The 20,892-nt window shown below is 33.5% G+C and overlaps 2 protein-coding genes across 2 annotated transcripts; one reads left to right on the top strand and one right to left on the bottom strand.

The window, feature by feature from the left end:
- Nucleotides 1-1,767: 1,767 nt before the first annotated feature.
- LOC130614550 (uncharacterized) lies at nucleotides 1,768-7,564 on the top strand. Its single transcript, XM_057435974.1, has 5 exons — nucleotides 1,768-2,827; nucleotides 3,507-3,690; nucleotides 4,339-4,429; nucleotides 5,394-6,016; nucleotides 6,285-7,564. Exons 1-5 carry the CDS (start codon nucleotides 2,230-2,232, stop codon nucleotides 7,450-7,452), a joined length of 2,664 nt encoding a protein of 887 aa, XP_057291957.1. The 5' UTR covers nucleotides 1,768-2,229; the 3' UTR covers nucleotides 7,453-7,564.
- Nucleotides 7,565-8,507: 943 nt separating this feature from the next.
- On the bottom strand, nucleotides 8,508-20,689 carry LOC130614551 (VPS9 domain-containing protein 1-like). The gene is made up of 16 exons (XM_057435975.1): nucleotides 20,371-20,689; nucleotides 19,673-19,748; nucleotides 19,252-19,350; nucleotides 18,250-18,481; nucleotides 17,174-17,279; nucleotides 16,377-16,439; nucleotides 16,033-16,085; nucleotides 15,760-15,850; nucleotides 15,423-15,508; nucleotides 14,121-15,253; nucleotides 13,346-13,475; nucleotides 12,923-13,034; nucleotides 12,204-12,297; nucleotides 11,565-11,640; nucleotides 10,879-10,983; nucleotides 8,508-9,594 (listed from the first exon to the last, which is right to left on the bottom strand). Exons 1-16 carry the CDS (start codon nucleotides 20,455-20,457, stop codon nucleotides 9,510-9,512), a joined length of 2,628 nt encoding a protein of 875 aa, XP_057291958.1. The 5' UTR covers nucleotides 20,458-20,689; the 3' UTR covers nucleotides 8,508-9,509.
- Nucleotides 20,690-20,892: the final 203 nt, after the last annotated feature.

The raw sequence follows: 20,892 nt of genomic DNA, 5'->3' as shown, positions 1-20,892 counted from the left end.
TTTCTTGAGAAGTAAAAGAAACAATAGATAAGCGTTTGGTATCAAAATCCATATTTAGGCACCTCGAGGCCTTCCACGCCCGCTTCCAGGGCTCGTCCCTTTTTGCATGCCGGGACGTGCCGCCATGAATTTGAGGTTGGAGAAGAGGCGCTTAATAAAATGTAGAAAACGCATATTATCGATAGTAACACCAAAATATGTACAGTTTATTTAGACTATTCCTTCATGTTTGCGTATTTTAAAGGTAAAAAAAATCAAACTGACAAAATTTTTTAAAATGACAAACCCTTTAAGGGGCTACAAAACGGCTTGCTGTATTAGACTTTAGTGACTTACACGAAAGTCGGGCTGATGTCGACAAGAAAATTTATTAGTTGTGAGAACCCTAATATCACGAAAATTCTGCAAAATACGATTGATAGAAACAGACTAAGGTCTTGCGTGTTTTTTGCTTGCACGATGTAATCGATAATATTACTTACCTTTCTCATAAAAGTGTCTTTGGGATGAAGAGTTTTGACTTCTGTAAACACAGCAGTTCTTTAAAAAACCTGCGAAATCTGTTCTTTTTGGATAATTTGGATAATTGTTTAGATCTTTTTTAAACAACATGTTCATCTTTCGTTTTTAGTCAACGTTTTCCTTCCCTTTTTTTGTTTTTGTTTTCAAACTATTTATTTCTTGTACTTGTTTTCTCTAAAACGCACATTTTCAAAAATAACTTCGATTGCGATCTTTTCCTACAATACAAGCCTGTAGCTACTAACGAAGAAGGGGGTAATCCTCCAATACTTTTAAAATATGAAATCTCTGAATTGCATCATTTTAAGCTAATCGCAGTTTATTGTGCAAAAATTTTACTCCTCGGAGACAACGATAGCAGGCCCATAAAAAAAGAGACTGTTCCATTGCCCCGAAACAATTTTGCTTTTAACTAGCAAGAAAGAATAATAAATATAAGATGTGATAAAAGCGATAAAAAATATTGGCCCAATTTGGAATAACGTGGAAATAAATGATCATTTAAAAATATCGACGTGCAGCGACCTCGATCCTAGAAAATGTTATCTCTTTTTGCATCGGACGGCAAGAGACAAAAAGCCCTGGGGACGAGGTTGGACGTGCAGATTTTACAAAAAAGTCAATGAAATGATAATTTACGTCCAATTTGACACAAAAATAATTTTTGGCTGAAATATCTCTTCTTAAAGAAAACTTTATCTTTTCAAGTCCAACTTCTTAAATGTCAATTTTTTGGCAGCGATTTCTTAAAATTTGGTTACTTATACGGAAACCGAACCATTAAATTGAACAATAACTTGATTTAACACTGCACAAATGGAATAGCCTTTTAAAAAATATGAGATTGTCTGCAATACTAATAAATATATTACTTCTATGCTAAACTATAGTAGACACAAAATGTTGGTTTTCTAACCAATATACAAAGAGGCTCTCAGTAAACGTTGAATTGTTTACAAAAACTTAATTACAACAAACACAAGAAAGAAGAAAGATTAAACTAAATAGTTAAAATAAAAATAAAATTCCAAGGTTACCATAGTTTTTCAGACGAATTTTTTATAAGGTGATACTATGAAAGACTTCTCAACTTCATTGGAACAAGAAAAAGATTTAAAACAATTCGAAAAATATATTTTTAAAACTACGAAACTATTTTTAAACTTAAATTTAATATGAATCTTCATGGTAAACTATAGGTGTTTGGGCTATTATCTGGCATTATGATTAAATGTGCAGAAGAATCATTTTAGTTGAAGTTTTACTTAGTTTGTATGTCAGAAAAATGACAGCAAGTTGCATTTTACGTATAAGTTGTATTTCTGCTATCGGCTGATAAATAAAAAATACTTTGATTCAAACGATTTGCTATGTCAACACTTATTTTTTTCAGCTGTGGTTTTAGTTGTGGCTAATGATTGTGTTTTGTTGTCTTTGTTGTTGTTGTTGTTGTAGACGTCGTTGTCGTGATTTCTTTTTGTTGTTTTACTCGTTGCCGTCGTCGTTGTTGTTAACGTCGTTTACGTTGTTTTCGTGTTTTTTTGTTTGTTTTTTTGTTGTGGTCGCTGTTGTCCCTGTTTTGTTGTTGTCGTCGCCGTCGTCTTGTTGTTGTTGTTGTTGTTGTTGTTGTTGTTGTTGTTTTTTACGTTGTTTTAGTAACTGTTTCTAAATTATTTTTGCCTGATTGTTTACTAGAATTAATAAAAAATGAAGACACCGTCGAATTTCCCTCTTCAAGTGTTTATTCACACTCCCAACGATGACATCATATCTATAAATAACATCGACGCAAACGCTAAAATCAATGATCTAAAATCACACATTGAAATCAAAACTGGCATCCTAGCCGAAGTGCAAAATTTGTATCTAAGCAATATAAAACTAGAAGATTCAAAAACGTTTTTCGAGAAAAGTATTAAAAATGGCGCAGTGATGAGAATAAGAATAAAAGAGAAAAGCTTAGAACAGATTTATTTGAATGCTGCAAAAGGCGATGTCAAAGCAGTGTTTATATTAGGCGTTGAATTTATGAAGGACGATGAAACTTTAACAGGCTATGAAGAAGAACAAATGCAAGCCTGGAATAAATTTGTCCCATTAAGAGCATTTCAAGGACTCTTTACAGCCTGTTTTAAGGGACATCTGCAGTTGGTGGCAGAGCTGATCAATCGCAGTGCTGCACACGTCCGTATGATTTCGAAGAACGGACGCACCCTGTTACATGCCGCTGCAAGACAAGGACATCTTGGTTGTGTCAGCTTTTTGCTTGGTCAAGGAGTCGACGCCAAGTTGACAGACCGAGAAGGTAGGTTGTGAGCTGCTTACTTTGAGGTTGAAAAGTGATTAGCTACTGCTGTCAATTATCGATTAAACACCCTAAGCGTTTATGTGAAAAATGGAAGTTAACCCTGGGTATTCTATCGGAAGGGACTATTACGTTTATGTTGGTGGTAGCTCTGATATATCTCCTCAGTAGTATAACGAATCCAAAAATTTTATTGTTTTCAAAAAAAACATTCAAACTAAACTGGGGCGTTTAATGGAGATTATTATCATTTTTATTATTAATATGATAATTCCTAATAGAACTGTTATCAATGAGGGTCCCGCAAAGGGGGTCCTAGTGCATTTAAAGCTCCCATTTGAGCTACGGAAGGCGTGCAAGCACAACAGCCGTTCAACTAGACAACCGCCTAAGATATCAATCCTATTCTCATGCTGAACTTTAAGTAGAAAAGATCGATTCACACTTTTATAGTCTCTCACATGACTCGGCCGGGGTTTGAAGACCAAGACCTTTGGCACTGGAGGTGAAAGCTCTACCACGGAGATCTTATTATTTACGGTAGTTAAGGTGACTGCGCAGAGAATCCTGTAAACATAAGGAAAAAAGAAAAACATCCAAAGGTATCCGATCAAAATATGAAAAAGAACTATGTAATTAATATATAAATAAAAATAATTAAATTGGTATTTTTCTTCAGGCATGTCAGCACTGGCATTTGCTGCAGAAAATGGGCACATCAAGTGCGAAAAGAGAATTTGGCTGTTCAATTGGAATATGGATGTTTTAAAGGAGATGGATTTGAGCAGAGGTAAAAGTGAGGACGAAAAAGATAAAGACAGTCTGTACAGCACTGCGGAAAGATACAAGCAACAATACGAAAGGTAAAAAAGTGCTCCTTGAATAAATACCGTTTTTGTATGCACTGCTTTGAACCAGCGCTTTTTGAAGAAACATTTATTTATAACACAATTTATACCCTCTTTTTGGAGGGTATGTATACAGAAGTCGATCTTGTTTGCTTAAAGTAAACACTGACCTATTATTGGCTAGCCCATTTTTACGGTCATCTGTATCGGAAAAACCTATATGGTTAATTATTATCTTTGCGCCAGAAACTTTAAAGGTTGCAACGGCCCTAGAAAGGGTTTGTTGTGCGCTTATTACTAAAATTTAATAGTTTGCAAGGATCAGGCTTGGAATGCCAGCGTACCGTCTATACTTAAGAAGTTATCATAGTATAGAATTGATTACTTTAGTTATCAGGTAGTTTAGAATGTACAATGCACACTTTCTATGCTGGAATTACGAAATTAAAATTGCGTGAATTCAATACAGAAATGGCGTTGTGGACGAACTTTGCCAAAACTTGCCTCGCTGGTTAAATGTATTTTGTAAAGGATTGTAGCTGCATAACTTTCGTCAAAATTGGTCGATAACTAAGGAAGTACTTCGGAGACAATCTTTTGCAAAAACTTCTAAAGTTAAGAAGGAAATAAGGATTGAATAACCCAAGTATCATTTTTATTTAGAGAAATGTCGACGAAGAATTCAGTAAAATTTCCACCAATCAAATTGGAACAAGTTGACGACAAACCAAACGTCTATCACAAGATACAACAGGTATTAATTTTCTCCCATTGCTATTTCATGACAGTTTACTGCTAATTGTTGCTAAATTTTGTCTGAATTTTATATACAAAAGAGAGCGTGTGCCACAACCTCGTCCCCACGACTATTTGCTTCTCAACGGCGCTGCGTTTTCTGATAATTCTAGCGAAATAGCCACCGCCACGGTAAAAGGTGCTGGGGTCAAGTTTGGGTGTGCCACTGTGAATAATTAAAAAAAAATTGTGAAAATAGTTACTCCCTGCTTTTAACAGTGATTGACCTAGTGCTAGAAATAACTCCGATTTGATAACTCTGAAAAATATATTTTCCCTAAAGTGAGAATTCTGGGCCGGGGAACCCTGTTCCCGAGGGTCGTTTTATTTCTCTATTTCCAATCTTGTCCTTAAAATTAATGATTAGGATCAACCGAAAAAAATTCTACTTTTGCAGGCAGGTACGACAAGCAAATTCAAAATATACTAATGGAACTGTAAAACATTCAGGCATTACGAAAAACCAGAAAGGGACTGGAAATCCAAAAAATACTGTTGTGATGGCTCAGCATAATTAGTACTGTTTAAAGTTATGGATGGACCGAATAACTAAAGATTCTATAAGTTTTTTTGTGATCATTGAGAAGAAAACTTTGAAAAGTTTAAAGTCTATAATACGAAAAAATCGTCAGTGATTGATTGCAGCTACGGTCTTCAAAATTTGATCCTTTGCCCAATGATATTTTAAATCAAATTATAGTTCGTCTTGAGAGCCTTTTTGTCATTAGTCATGTCATTCTCACTGTTCACCTTTTTGCCTTTTCAATTTTTTTGTAAAAACAAATCTCTCTTTTAAATCGCTCTTTAGTTTCTGGTGAACATAACATTTTTTTCAGGTCAGGTCACTGATTTTTAGACTTCGTTACTTTCTTGTCTCGTACAGACGTGTGTCGAATAGAGCTTAATTTTCAGTATCAATTTAGGTCAATTATCTTCCACAAGTTCGCACACCCGAGATGAAGAACAGCGAAAGAAAAAAACCCTATGCTGAACTACCAGAGAACAACAACAAACTTATAAAGCATAAAAGCCACAACAGAACGAAATCTGCGCCCCGCACAACATACGAAGCTCTGAAAACGACGCCACATGTATACATAGGTGACAAATTTAAACCGGCACCTAAGACTACTGGTCAAGCAGCAGACAAACATGTTTCAAATTGGGTAGATGATATACGGGCATCTTCTAAGTGTAGTGATGAACACACAGGGAAAAGCGAAGCAAGATCACAGTCTAAAAGTTCAAATAAAACAATTGTCTCTGGTAAGGAGAGCGGTCAGGAGGAAAATGTCCTCTGTGCAGGAGATATGACACGCAACTCTCCTGTGCAGTGCCAGAATCTCAATACTAGTAACGATGGTGATGAATTGAACGCAATGAGTGATCTTAAGAAAAAAGACGTGAAAGAATCCGACGTTAAAAAAGTTTTACCGATTACCGTTGTAAACAGTATCGACTTTAAGAACAACGACAACATGAAAAAGAAAATCATAAAAACTAATCGAATAAAGATTGAAAACAATGATAATTCTCAAAACAGAAGGTAAATGTCTTGTTCATAAACACCATCCTCCCTTTCACCCTTACAATGCTCATCTATTAATAGCTATTGTCGGACACGCGGGTTGATTTCATGTTAAAAATGCACGAAATAGAGAAGCCTTGTCACGGAAATATTACTTTAAAACCACTAAGAATACGCAACTAAAGTGGTTACAAATAGTGACCAAAGAGCAAGCATTTTTCAATCAAATGAATGTATATGTTTTGTCAAAATACGGAGAATAAAACTTTACTTTTTTTCTTCCTAGAATTGTCGTTCACTCAGAACAATTATCAAAAACAACTCCACTTCGAAACGCGGCTGTGATCAACGAAATAAGCAAAGTAAATTCACCACACGACGTATCAGTAGAACACATACCCCAGCAGAATGCAGAAAGTGATATGAAATCATTCCCTAAGATAGAAGAAGAAAAGAAAGAAGAGATAAAGAAGGAAAGGGATTTAAAGGAAAAAGAAGAAAAGAAAGCTAACGATGTTTGGAGACCAGAAAGTTCACTCTCCTTCGCAACCACTGATATGATCCTATACTATGGTAGAACACGCAAGTCGTACGAAGATTGGTTAGATGAAAAAAAAAGACAGAAAAAAGAGGCAACGCCGCGACCTTCTACGTCTTGTCTCGATAACACAGACGATATGAAAGTAGAAAGGAATAGGAAGGCATTTGAGAAATGGTTGTTTATAAAAGCGAGGCGAAGAACACGTTCATACTCCGAAGAAGAAGAAAAGAGAAAAAGAAAAAAACATAACAGGTCTTTGTCAGAAAGAGCAGCTACATTTGAAGAATGGCTGGCAGGTAAGAAGGATATACGACCAAAGTCTGAATGCGCTACAGATATTTCACCTAAAATTCGAACAAGAGAGAAAATTAAGCGAGGCATGACTTTTGAAGAATGGAAAAAATGGAAAAATGAAAAGTACAAAAAAGACAAGAAGTGTACATCAAGTGATGTCCTCAATCAAAGTCAATCTACTGGTTTGTCATTTGAGAAATGGTTGCAAGCGAAAGAAGAGGAACGTGCTTTTGCGATGTCGATAATGAAAACAAAATACGCGCAAGAAATGTCAATGTTTGAAGAAAAGTTACGATACAAAATGAATGATCCGCGACAGAAAACCTACGAAGAATGGTTTCTGGAGAAAAAATATGACTATAAATTAGAAAAAAAGTACAACCGAGTAAACAAGTCTAAAGATGAGCGAGTCAAACACCCGGAAGATTCGAATTTAATTTTTGATATGTGGTTAGCGGATAAATACATGAGAGAAATGGAAATCGAAAAAGAAAAACTAAAAGAAACAAGAATTGGACGAAAATCTAAAAACAAATCTTTGACAAGCATAACAGAATACAGTGACGGTGATCAGTACTCGTCTGACGATAGCAGTATGTCGGATACGACAAGTGATTGACGACGTCGTTGATGTTATTGATGCCAAGAGATTGACGGAAAATGTTTTTTTTTAATAAAAATACTTTGAAAAAAATGTAAAATACAGCATTTTCTAAAGTCAAAACCGACCATTTTCATTGTTTTGCAAGGTTTCGAGGCGGTGCTTACAACATATTTGGTTTCATTACATTTTGTTATAAACTAGTCGTTAGCCCGTGGAAAAATCCACGGGTTCGCCCGTCCTTTTTATACCGTACTGCGTGCGTCTCGCTACTTGCGCAGCTAGGCTACCATTTTGCGTGACAGACGGACAGACGTATACGGGTATTATAATATAGATGCAAATTCTCTCGAGATAACAAAAATTCCTTTTGCTTGTGATCGCTTCATTGTCATGTACTTTGTAAAAATACTCACATTGACTCAATTGATCATGAACACGATCATAGAGCTCCATTAGCAACAAAAACACCTTTTTATATAAACACATTAATTTTGGAAATTTTGAGAAAAAAAAAATGAGAATAAAATAAGGTTGGATTCCGATGTTGTGTTGTTACTATCAAGAACAAATAAGAACAAATCATGCTGAAAATGACTCAAAAAATAAAAAAAAAACAGCGTCCCAAAATACGATTATCACTTTTGGATTTCATGATGGAGAAACAACAAATCCCTGAAGCTTTCTTGATTTTTGTTTAAAACCTGATTATTCGTACGAATTTCAGTACAGAAAACATTTGTCGAAATAATTATTTTATCTAAAATCCTTAGTCTGTGTCAACAGACACCCAAACGTTCCATAAAATTTATCTCTATTCTTCGTTCAGTAATCCCAAAATATGATATGAAAAAATAATTAAAAAATAAAAACACGTCAAATTTGATTGCTATGAACATTGTGTTACTACATTTTTTCAACAAATTTCGTAAGACGAAAATTTCGCGGTTGTTCCGAAAATTCGCGAAATTAAATTCCGCGAAGCATCGATGTATTTTTGCAATCGCGAAAATAAATTCCTGCAAAAAAAAAATCCTGGCAATAAATTATACCTTGAACTCTCACAAAAGTCATTAAAGACAACTATGTTTAGCATTTATAATATTTTCATATGTACAGCACACTATCCAAACACACCTCTGAATACTTTTATGTAAAAAACGTAACAGAAATACACCACTAGAGGTACAATAAACCCTTAGGTACAATTTTATCTAATTTTGACTGAAATATGTTATAAATTTTTATTACTATCTAAACCATTTATTTTCTTCGGGTTAAAAAATAAAAAAAATATTGTCATGTTACACAACTGGCCAAAAATTTAGAACGAATTTCTGGGTTTTACAAGAATTGGGACTGGAAATCAAAATCAAAACGTCTTAAGCTTAGGAAAAGCTTAAGACGTTTTGATTGTTCAGTTCTGTGTTCTTACAGAAATCAAAGTTCAAATTATGAAAACGCAGGAACAGAACCTGGAAATTTAAAATATTTCAAAACTGAAATAAACGTTATGTCAAACATAAAGCCTACTGAAATCAAAATGGGCACTAAATTTGTTCCAGGGATAGTTACATATATGCGAAAGTTGCGCTGTTTAAATATGAATGGTACGCGACTTTTAATTTGAATAAATAAAAATATTCTTTATAAATTTCATATAATAAAAATAAAAATAAAGAATTGTAACTAAAGTATAACTTCGAATAAATTTAATATAAATTTGAAACGGAACTAAATAATTGTACAAAACTCAAGAATTTTTGACCGATTTCGGTAGCATAAATTTGGGGTATGATAGAATTTTTGGCACTTGAACATTTTCTTAACATTCTCACTGTACAACACGCGCAGTAACATTCAAACTTCTTTGATTCTCTGCGTAGCAATAATTCGGTTGCTATGGATACTAAAATTGCCCAAATTATTGCCAAACTTTGTCCGAATTAAACAAACTTCGAATCACCAATGCTCTTAGTACAATAAATATCTGGGGGATAAAAAAAATTTGAAATAGAACATGTTAAATCTTGTTCGAAATAAACGATGTTCCGATGTTCGAATCTTTATACATGTTACACATCTTTACTGAGAGATAGTAAATAGGAGATAGCAGCATGTAGAGTGGTCAGACAATACCCTTCCTCACCCATCAAATATCTAAACGAAAAAAAAATAGAAGATCAACTTGTAACATAGACAACAAAGACAATAAATACAAAATGGTGGGCTTGTGAAAGCAAGTAAAACGTTAATTTTAGATAGGATTTTTAAAATTAAATCAAACTTGGAACACTTATAATACCTCATGCAAAGTACAAAATGGTCGCAATAAATTGTTGCTTATGTCAGCACTTCTCTGTGACGTCATTAAAACCTTAACGGGAACCCAAGGTATAAGATGATTTTGGACTTATATTATAGAGCTTAAAAATTTGGTTAATAAGTCTTTTAAAATTTTTTAAAAAGCTCTTTTCGTTCTCAAGAGTTTCAGATTTAATTATGCTGCATGAATTATTATGTCATATTTAAGTAATAGCAAAATTTGACATTTTCTGTCAGCAGTAATTTTAGACCTGTTAAAGGATGTGCTTTCACACTTTATCAATGCATAGATATTTTAAAGGTTAATTGATTAACATTTTTTTTGGCCAAAATAACACTCGTTTGCTCGACCCAGGTCTTTTAAATTTTTTTCCAATGACCTAATAACTCAGGATCTGCAACTTGGTTTGCAATAAAGTTTTCTGGATAAACTTGTATAGTTCTAAAATACCACTATCTGCTTAAAATTTAAACCTTTTAGTTCTAGAACAAATTTAACAGTCATTTAAAGTTAGTAGCCAAATAATAATACATATTCTCCGGTTCGGATTAAATCCGAAAAATCGGGAAATCGGGTTAATCATGTGTCCCAACTTATAGAATGATTCTCCTTGTTGTTTTGTGAATTTTAAGTTCTAAACACAATTCTAACGAAAGTACTTCATAAAAAATTATGGGGTAGTTTCGAGTAATAGCCAAAATCTAAGGCTCCGAGAGGTATGGGACCTAAAAATCTGGCTCGCACGTGTCAAATAGATAAATACATGATGCCAGCAAGTATTATAGCCATTTAACATACCAAAGAAAAGTTAATAAAGAAAAATCTTATTTTTTAGTTATTCTGTGAAGTGTGCATAGTTGAAAGTAAATTGTTTTAAAATTTTAGTAAAAAAATAAAAAAAATTAATAGTGGCACCAAGTTTCTCACGGCTTCATGTAGTAGTGAAATTGAAGGGCTGAATGAGTTGAAATATCGAAAACATCCGAGGTTCAGATTATATGTTACAACAACTTGTGGTGCTGACAAACGACGACAGCAACGGCAAAAAACTGTGACGACAACGGTGTATTGTCGGCAAAAGCTTGTGACGACGACAGCACAATACAACATAAACATACCCTTCATGCATAAACTCTTCCATAGCGTGGCATTCAGATACAATTTGAGGCGAGCGAGTTTTTAAGACAACGTACGACACGATGGGCAGTAGATCATCACAACCACTAAAATAAAACACTTGTATTTTCAGAAGTCGCTAGAATGGGAATGTACCTTATTCGTACTAATTTATTACGTTTGCGCAAAAAAGTTCGCTATTGCGCGAAATATAGTACAGAAATTATTCAAAAACCTTTCGCGTAAATTTATAACACTACAATTTACATAAAATAAATGCATCTATATTTTGTCTAAAACTCTGCATTTTATTATTATTATTATTAATACGCGCGAAATAGATATTTTTTGCTGGCCAAAATTACCAGACGCAAAATTATTACGAATTAGACATCTTGTCATGCTTTAACAGGTGATCAACTGGTGGCTTCTGAAACTACTGTGTAGAAAAGCAGGTTTTAAAGGATTTACGAACAATCTCCTAACTTGTTTGCTGTCCAATTTTTTAAGTTCCCCGTAACTTTAAAGGATCTCCCTAACATCCCAGGTTCTCTTCGCCTTTCTTACAAAGCAAACATGATTAATTTTTCTAGACTCCGTGCAACCCCAGAAAAAAGATTATTCCGTAAATAAAAATTAACTAAGGAAAAACGAGCAACAAAAAATATTTTTAGAAGCTATCACTCACACTGAGGGTGGCTTCGTCTCTCCTTTTGCCAGATAATATGTTTCCACGCAATGGCACACAGCTTTCGACATGCGCACTAAAGATGAATACAACAACATATTACAATTTCATAAATTAAATTCACTTTTGTAATTCGCTTAGTGTTCTCTGCTAAATATTATCTCTTATGGCTAGTTTCCATATGAACAAGAATTGTTGACCGTGAAACTGTTTACACAGATCCATATACACAGAACTTTGATTTTTGGGCTAAACCTTAGTTAAAAAAAGTGTATATCCTCATCACAAAAGAGTCTGTGTACAAATAATATTTAATTTTTTTGTCCAAAATACACAAGTACTCGCTATATAAAAATTTAGCAGTCATTCAATTAACCCAGAAATTGAAAACTGTCATATTACCTCCATGGTTCTACACATGAATCTGGTTATTCTAGTGATTACCTTAGGGAAAATAATTTTCGTGGTAATATATTTTCGCAAATTGCGCGCTGTTTCGTCCATTGTTTTTAATTCGCGAAAGTTAGGTTTTGAAAACGTTATTAAATAAAAAATTCGTAGAAGTCTTAAAATTTTAGAGCACCTAAAAATCGGTTTCTTATAAACAAGTTTCTTATATATAATATAACAATCTCCTACCACAGCACTCCAGCTTCTCCAAGGGACAAGTCAAATTTGACAATTGCTTTATTTCTTCTATTGCAGAAAGGTACGGTCGTTGTTGTGAAATATCCTAAATAGAAATAAATGAAAAACAAAAAGGCTTAATATTGCAAACAGTAAAATATTTTTTGATACATGTATTTTAGTGTGCAAATAATCAAGTATCGTAACAAACAAACAAACAAACGAACAAACGAACGAACGAACGAACGAACGAACGAACGAACGAACGAACGAACGAACGAACGAACGAACGAACGAACGAACGAACGAACGAACGAACGAACGAACGAACGAACGAACGAACGAACGAACGAACGAACAAACGAACGAACGAACGAACGAACAAACATAAATATAAATATAAATATACCGTAGCAGAATAAACAAAGGAGAGCTTCTTTGAAACGTTAACTTATAAGAAAAAAGAACTTATTCATCAGGGGCGCTTGTTAATTTTAGTGAAAAACTGATCAGATAAAAAAAATGTTTTATTTTGGGATCAGTAGGTACAGATGGCGGAATCACAAATTTTATCTTTTACATTTTCATTAAAATCACCGTCCCTCTTACTTTGTCGTTCTTTGTTTGAATTAACATCTCGCAACAGAAAGGGGCGGGAGGGGCGGTGGTGCTTAATCAGCAGGGCTGCTTTAGTAATAAAAAATTGGTACGGTAATGAGTACTCTGCTTACTTCACTGTCCATCAACGCAAACTGTTCACGGATTTTCATCTCCTTTGGTTCACAGGATTTATACTTTCTCATCACGTTAGTAAGTGCTTCTTCTTTGTAAACATTTAGTTTACTAAAAAAGAAATAATAGATATATAAAAAAGAAACATAAACAAATAGCATATCCCTGAAAAACTTCATCGAACCAAATATTTGATAGATTCAGTCATATCAACCTGTTAAAAAAGTCCTTTAGTGAGCTGAGACACCTCTATTGAGTTGAGTTGAGCCAGCACTTGCAGATGAGGGAATTAGGATTATTTTGATAATCCTTGATCTAACTCTCTAAAATACTTCGCTAATTTGTTTTCTAATCCGCCAAGATATTAGGCTAGTCTGTGGCTACACACATCTGGAACTTTAATAATCCTTGGTCATACTTACCTAAACATCTTCATAATCCATGGCCATAATGGTTTGAAGAAGATTGTTTCTAAAGTAGCATAAGACTGATCACGACCAGTGGGCGTGTCCAATTCTTGATAGGTTAACAAAAGAACGGAGTGAAGACGATCTAAAAACAGAAAAATCCAACTATGGACTTGGCAGACAAGAGACAAATTTCACGATATTTGTGTATTGATTTCAGTTGGAAGTTCAAAAAGACAAACGATATGGTTATAAAAGTTTGTTATCAAGCTTTATTGCCCGGGTAAAAAGGCTTTATTGCCCGGTAACAGGGCTTTAATGCCCGGGTAAAAAGGTTTTATTGCCTGAGTAAAGGGGCTTTATTGCCCAGGTAAAAGGGCTTCATTGCCTGGGTAAAAGGGTTTTATCTCGTGAAAATACATTTCTACATTTAAAAGGCATTAAGAAAATAAATGAAAGTATAAGAAAAACATGCAGGATTACTCTTCCGCATTTTTAAACAAGGACGGACATTTGCAAGCCTTTTTTTTCGCAATTTACCTTATTCGCAGAGCGGTTTAAAAATATAAGGTTCATCTTAAACAGGATATAAACGAATCAATAGTTACGTGAGGTTACTATTGTAAAACTTGCAATTCCTTGATTCCAAAAAAAACTGTCCATAATCGGTAATTCTCGAGGTCTTATTCGCAAACTTAAGATCGTTAACATTTAGCCAATTTTTTTTACGAACTTAACCGAAACAAACAACTAAAATTGGGAAATAAAAATCATAATTTATTTGACGTACCTATTCCAAACAACAAATCTTGCACCACGTCATCTTGTAATTTCAAAAAATCTGTGTCAACTAACTGCAACAAGTCGGTACTTGATTTTCGAATTACTTTCCTCTTCGAATCAACTCTAGCGCGCTGTTGCAATTCATCGATCTCTTCATAAATGTTATCGTTGTCTACCGTGTCCAGTTCATCACACATGTCGTTTTTTACAATATCGCCGTCTTTTTTTACAGTATCGCCGTCTTTTTTTAAAGTATCGCCGTCATTTTTTAGAGTGCCGCCATCTTTTTTTAAAGTGTCGCCATCGTTCTTTACAGTGTCGCCATTGTTTTTTGTAGCGTCGCCTTCGTTATTTTTAGCGTCACCGTCGTACTCTTCATAATCGCTTAACTCTTCGTAAACATCTTCCTGCACTGGCAGTAACGCCATGTAGTCACCACTATCGTCTGTATTAGTACTATTTTTACTTTCTTTTTTCTTCTCATCTACGTCTTTTTTTACATCTTTAAACTTTAAAGTATTTTCATAATTATCATTTTTATTTTCATTTTTCGATTTTAAAGTTGAATTTTTATCAAGACTTCCATCTACCATAAAATAACAAGGTTCTGAACCGGCTCCAGTGGAACTGTTCGGACTCTTCATGTGCACGTACGTTGACGTTTCGTTGTCTTCGTTTTCAGATTCGGAAGAAAACATTTCGTCTTCCATTTCATCAAACGCTGTTTCAACCGATGTAGGTTCCACAACAACATCACCGTCTAGGTCTTTTTTCAAATTATCATAAGTGTTATCTGATGTACTAAACTTTAAATCTGATTGATAGGGAGAATTTAATTGTTCTGAATTTGCAGGTGGTGAATTTGCAGGTGGTGATTTCAAGGGTGCTGCGGAATTTAAAACTCTTGATGAATCTTCCGAATCTTTATAACGCTCATCCAATGAAATTTGCTTGCCTTTAGGAAATGCAGGGCGTGGTGGCTTCTGCGTATTTTTTTTAAACGAATCAACGGGTGAAAGATAGAAATGGTCGCTGCTGCTCGTCGTTCTTGTTAGATCTTCTTCCAGGAGTTTCTTTATTTTTTGGTAGGCATTCAGTTGTACTTCGTTTAAATATTTCGCTAGAGGGTGTTCTTTACATCTATAAGCAAAACACATACAGTATGAGGTGCTACTGTCACAAAAATAAACAATTATGTGATTAACCGTAGATTGCGACTTGTCGCTTGCATCAAAATACATTAAAGGTGCATTTTTGTAAAAACTACAAAAAAAACTACATAAATGGCACGTCATAAAAATATTCTTACATCAGTACTGCTTGAACAATGTTGACAATGACTGCAGTATCAGTCTTTTTTATAACAAGTGTGTCTCTGAATGTTTTTGGCCATTTCTAAAAAAAAAATATAAAAGAAACGAGTGATTACAATTCTTAATACAACCACAACATATTATTTTCTAAGAAATACTAAATTTCCGATTTTTTTTTTGATTTTCCCAACCCGAAACTTTCCCCTTGTTTCCGTTAGTTGGTTTCGCTAACGTACACAACCAAACAACAACAACAACAACAACAACAACAACAGCAATAACAACAACAACGACCACAAAGAAGATGACTACAAAATCAAAAAATCAACTCACAGCGTCCTCTTCATACGTCAGAATACTGGCAAGTAGGTTTTGACGATAATCTTTATCTCTGGAAGATCTGTTCTGTCGATTATTCCATCGTCTAAAAGATAAATTGACGAGTACAACTAAGACATATTTTCGTTTCGTTTAACATCAATCACTGCATCACAATTTCTTCAACATTAGATTCGGCCGCTGATATAAGCGGCTACTGGTAGAAGAATAAAATGGAACATTTCCCAATCAATCAAAACATCCATTTTTTAAACTAAAATATGTTACCTTTCTGCTTCAAATTTCATTTGTTTTTCTCTTTCAACAAGCTTGTTATGAATCTGTGAAATACTGAGTAAAGGAAGAAAGTTTTCTATACCTTTGTATCTATAGATGTTAGAATACAAGTCGGGAATAGGCTGTGAGTGGGTGTTTGGTATATATACAGCTAATAATTTAGGTTTTTTTAATATAAATAGATACAATAAAAAACGAAGAATAAACAAACACAAGAAAATAACGTAAGATATTATTATAATTACCAGTCATTACTATCCTAACGTTTTTTTTTCAAACAAAAACATTTCCAATTTCTAAGTTCCCAATAACAAAAACAAATTTGAAAAAGATACAGCTTTCTCTCTGGCTTTAGACAACGCCATTTTTTCTGCTTCTTTTCGAAATAAACTCAAGTTCTAAACAAGGAACAACTGAATAATTAGAATACAAAAACGTTATTCGTCTTTTTTGTCAAAGCAAGTAGGTCTAAGCATGTGATCTAAACAGTTTTAAAACATTTTTTTGAACTTACTTTCTGAAAACGATAAACTCAAGGACACAGCACTTCTATTTCATTTTCTTTCATGTCAGAAAAAAATGGCCCGTATAAAATACTGTTTATGCCTGTTTTGTTATCACGTCAGTATTTGCGTCGACAATTGCTGAGTGCTGACGTAAATCAGAAAGGCTGTTTACAATATTCGCAATATTCGCCAATATCACCGTAAAAAAATAGGCAAGAAAATCTGAGACATCCTCAAATCAAGGAGGTTTAAACCTCCTTGCTTAAATTAAGCATATGACCAAAAACATTTTTTCTGACTTGAAATTGTTCAATTCCTATTCTAAATAAATTTTCATATAGTAATAAGTCGTTCCGAAGAATTTTTTTTTAAAATTTGTATTCTTAAAAAATCTTCATTTCTTTCATCCGCGCAAATTTAAATGATTTCAACACATTATGTATTTCTACAAATCACAAATAATACCCCTATTCTGTCAGTTTAAAATGGTAGCGCCGAAGTTTTATTCTTTTTTCCTCGCAGGTTAAAAAATTTGCGGGCAAGCGAGACAGTTTTTTTACGGGTTAACAACTACTCTTATACAGTACTCTCGTCTCTTCAAAAAATGTAAACAAATCTCCACTCACGAAATTAGCTGTTGCGTATTTTTGTTGTATATTCCCACCACGGTAAGATTTTCTTCTTTGGTAGGCTTGAAACATTTCTTGGTTGTTAACAGATTGATGACTTGGACTACAAAATAAAAATGTCGGAAATAAAATGAGGCATGCTAAGCAATTACATTAACACACAAATGAATTGCATGCCGAAGATATATAAAATTTTTTCTCAGCATTATTTTGTGTTTTGTATAAAATTGAAAAAATGTGCACTGAGAGTTCAAAAAGGTATTAGATTTGGTACGTGTGAAGGATTAAAGTAATTCTTAATTCAATTTAATTAGAACCCCAATGGCACTGCCGAAAGTAGCCTGTCACATGACATCAACTGGGATGAAGATATACAGAAAACATGTTACAATTTAACCTTAAACATATTTTTCGAGTTCTGATGTTTTGTAAAAGACCCTTAACAATTAATTTATATTTTTTGGATTGACACGGTGGGGGAGTGGTAGGAGGGGCATTAGAGGGTAGAGGGAAATTCCACCTTTTAACTTACTTGCTAGACACTAATTCATAAAAGATATTGATTCTTTGCGATCTTAACTAGGACTTTAATTTTTTTCCGGTAGATATTTTCAAGGGTCGAGAAAAATTACATTTGGAAGGTACAAATTTTTTCAGATGATTGTAAAACGTTACAAAAAATATATTACAAAATACTGTTAATAGCAAAGCCCTTTTTCAATAAGACACATGTATCTACACATTTAATGATTCATATGATGGCACAGCGTTTTATTTCCTTTGTGGGAATGAAAACTCTTTCTTAAGTTAACTTTTACCAATTTATTTGCATATCTTGTTTTTTTTACCAATAATGATCTGGCAAACATCATTTTGAAAGAATATTCGTTGATTATATAATTTGGTGGATTTGGCCAAACATCACAAAATAGCGCAAAAATAAAAAAAAAATAAAAATATAAAAAAAATTAATAAGCTAAAATCATAAAGGTACATGCAAAAAAAATCAAATCATAAAAACAGAAACTTCATAGCTCCACAACATTAAATCAAACAAGATTCCAATCACTTACTTCGTGGGTACCAATCTAGCTCCAGGCGGGGAGGGTATAGAGGCCACTAAATCATTCAAACTTGAATTTCTTGGTTGATTTGTTTGATAACCACCAATATTAGAAGCAGTACGGTTTATTCTGGGCGCTTGTGGAGTAAGAGACATTGAAGGTGGTTGGCTGTGTCTTCTTTGTGCAGGATGAGGAGTAGTCCATGAATGATCTTTGTGTGGTCTGTCTGTGTCATCTTGTCCTGTTATTATTTCATTTTTAAATTAATTTATACAGTTATATAGCCAGAAAAAAAGTGGCAACTAGTGGATGTTCGATACTACAAGATATGTGTGCAGTTTTTTCTTTCACATTAAAATTTCTACACCCAAAAGCCCAAACAAAATATTTTTGCGTAAATCAGACAGATTTTAGATATTTTTTGGGTTAATCATCACGCGATAAAGAGCCAATGACATTAGAAGGCACTCATGTTCCACTAGGCTTTACAATGGTGCCATAGTAGTAAAAAAATAAGATCTAATGGCAGGATCTGCAGCTTTGACCTCATTCTTTCGAAGATTTTATGTCGTTATATGAAAGGTAGACAGGTCGTGTCAATCGGAAGATTGTCCACCTTTCATATAAATCAATCCATAAAAAATTTTTGACGCTTAATTATTTTTAAAAAATTCATATGTCTTTTTATAAAATATTTTAATGTATTCAGCATTGACACAAGATTGTTAAGTTCTTCTTTACGTAACGTAAGGTAGTAGTAGTTTAAAAATAAATCTTCGCATGCCAGATCAGCTATAATTTCTCGTTATGGAAAGTGTTCACACGAACTCAAATAATAAGTGAAAATAAATTTTCATATGCATGCACAGATACTGTACGCTAGGAACTGTAGTCAACAAGATTTTAAAAGAAAATGGTTTAAAGAGATTTGTTAAAACCCTAAATTTAGTTAAATTAACTCCGGGTTAGAGCTTTTACCGTTAATGTAAATATACATTACCAAACACTTACCGTGACGCTGATGTTTTAATATATCGTGGGCTCTTTCTAAACATTGCTCAGTTAGTTTGAAAAGTTTGAATGATTCTTCTATTGCTAAATCTTTTAACTCTATGAAGAAGAAAAAAACTAGAAATTTATGAACGATGCATATGTGGAGCAGCAAAATATTACATATGTCAGGTTCATGTTCAGAATTTATTTCCTCTAAATTTAGGCATTTTACTTCAATATTTTTTCAAATAATTTGTACCTTTTCTTTTTTTTAATAATTTGTACATTTTTTTTCTTCTGTTTTTTGCAATTGTTTCAAATTCTTTAGGTATACTTTGGACCTAACTCATAATTATCACAGATGATAGTTATCACTGAAGTTAAACAAAACACAAGGTTAATATTTAAATGGTAAAACAATAACATAGCAAAAATAAACCTTGCTTGTCCCATGCTTCATCTTTAAGAGCTTGCGCCATAAACAATAGACAGCTCAGGTAGTTGCAGTAAGCTTCCTAAATGATAAAACATATTTCTGGTGATTGTTGGGTAGCTTGAGTAATAAATCATTTTGTTAAATTTTATAGTTCACAGTTAAAGTAACATAGCTGTTGTCATTTAAAGTCTAATGCACAAACTTTTACCTGCTGCGTTTCCATTCTAAGCCATCTGTTCCTTATTATGGAACTTAGAGTACTTTAATTACTTGATGTATGCCAGATTGATACAGAACTTAGCATAAAACCTGATCCATATAAGGCAATCCACAAATGTGGCTCTGAGCATTGGCTGTCCGCCACTCATTGAGCTATTTATTTGTAATTGTAATTGGTTGTCATTAAATGTTTAAGGCTTCCAGAAATCACTAAATACTTCGTTCTCAAATTTGAGTGCCAAATAAAAAGTATAAGGACAGATATATGTGACTGATCGGATGCAAAAGTTAAAACACTTTTGGTATAACATTTGAAGAATGGTGGTAATCATGTGTGCAGTAATTTTGTGAACACATACCTTTGCATACTTAAAAAAAGTACTTAAAGGGTTTAACGTGTAAATAACATGACTCACAATTGAAATGTGTTACTAGTTTAAAAAAAATTAAAAACAATGAAAAATAAAAATACTCTTAAATACCTTGGTATCACCACTCCCATCTTTAGAAATAGCATCCTTCACAGACTGCAACGCTATTGGAAAACAACTCTTTGCATATGACGTCATATTTCTTATTTTATTCTTCACTTGCGCATTGGATTATATACATAATTATTGTTTTTTAATTTATTATAGTTCTAAAACCACAGAAAAAAAGATGTACCAAAATCGTTATTGAATGTGCCATAAAGAAAAGTGTTCCAATGCAGTACTGAAAAAAAATATTTAAATGTTTACAAAATCTTGACAGTTTGTTGAATCAAAATTTGGGTTACAAGTATGCACCGTAGAAAATTTGCAGCTATGAAGGCAATTTTTCTTTTTGTAAACATAGAATTTTTTAGCTAATTAATTAGTACAGGAGCAAAAAAAAGCAAATTACTAGGAACAAAAGAATAACTAACGAAATAACCAATCAAGTTTGTTATTAGATGGTTATTAAATTTTGATTGATTTGTTTTGTATTGCTCTGTTTGTACTCTACTCTTGTCACAGAAAATT

This window comes from Hydractinia symbiolongicarpus, chromosome 11 (assembly GCF_029227915.1).
Source record: "Hydractinia symbiolongicarpus strain clone_291-10 chromosome 11, HSymV2.1, whole genome shotgun sequence".
Taxonomy (NCBI): Eukaryota; Metazoa; Cnidaria; class Hydrozoa; order Anthoathecata; family Hydractiniidae; genus Hydractinia; species Hydractinia symbiolongicarpus.
This window is presented reverse-complemented; position numbering and strand designations above follow the sequence as displayed.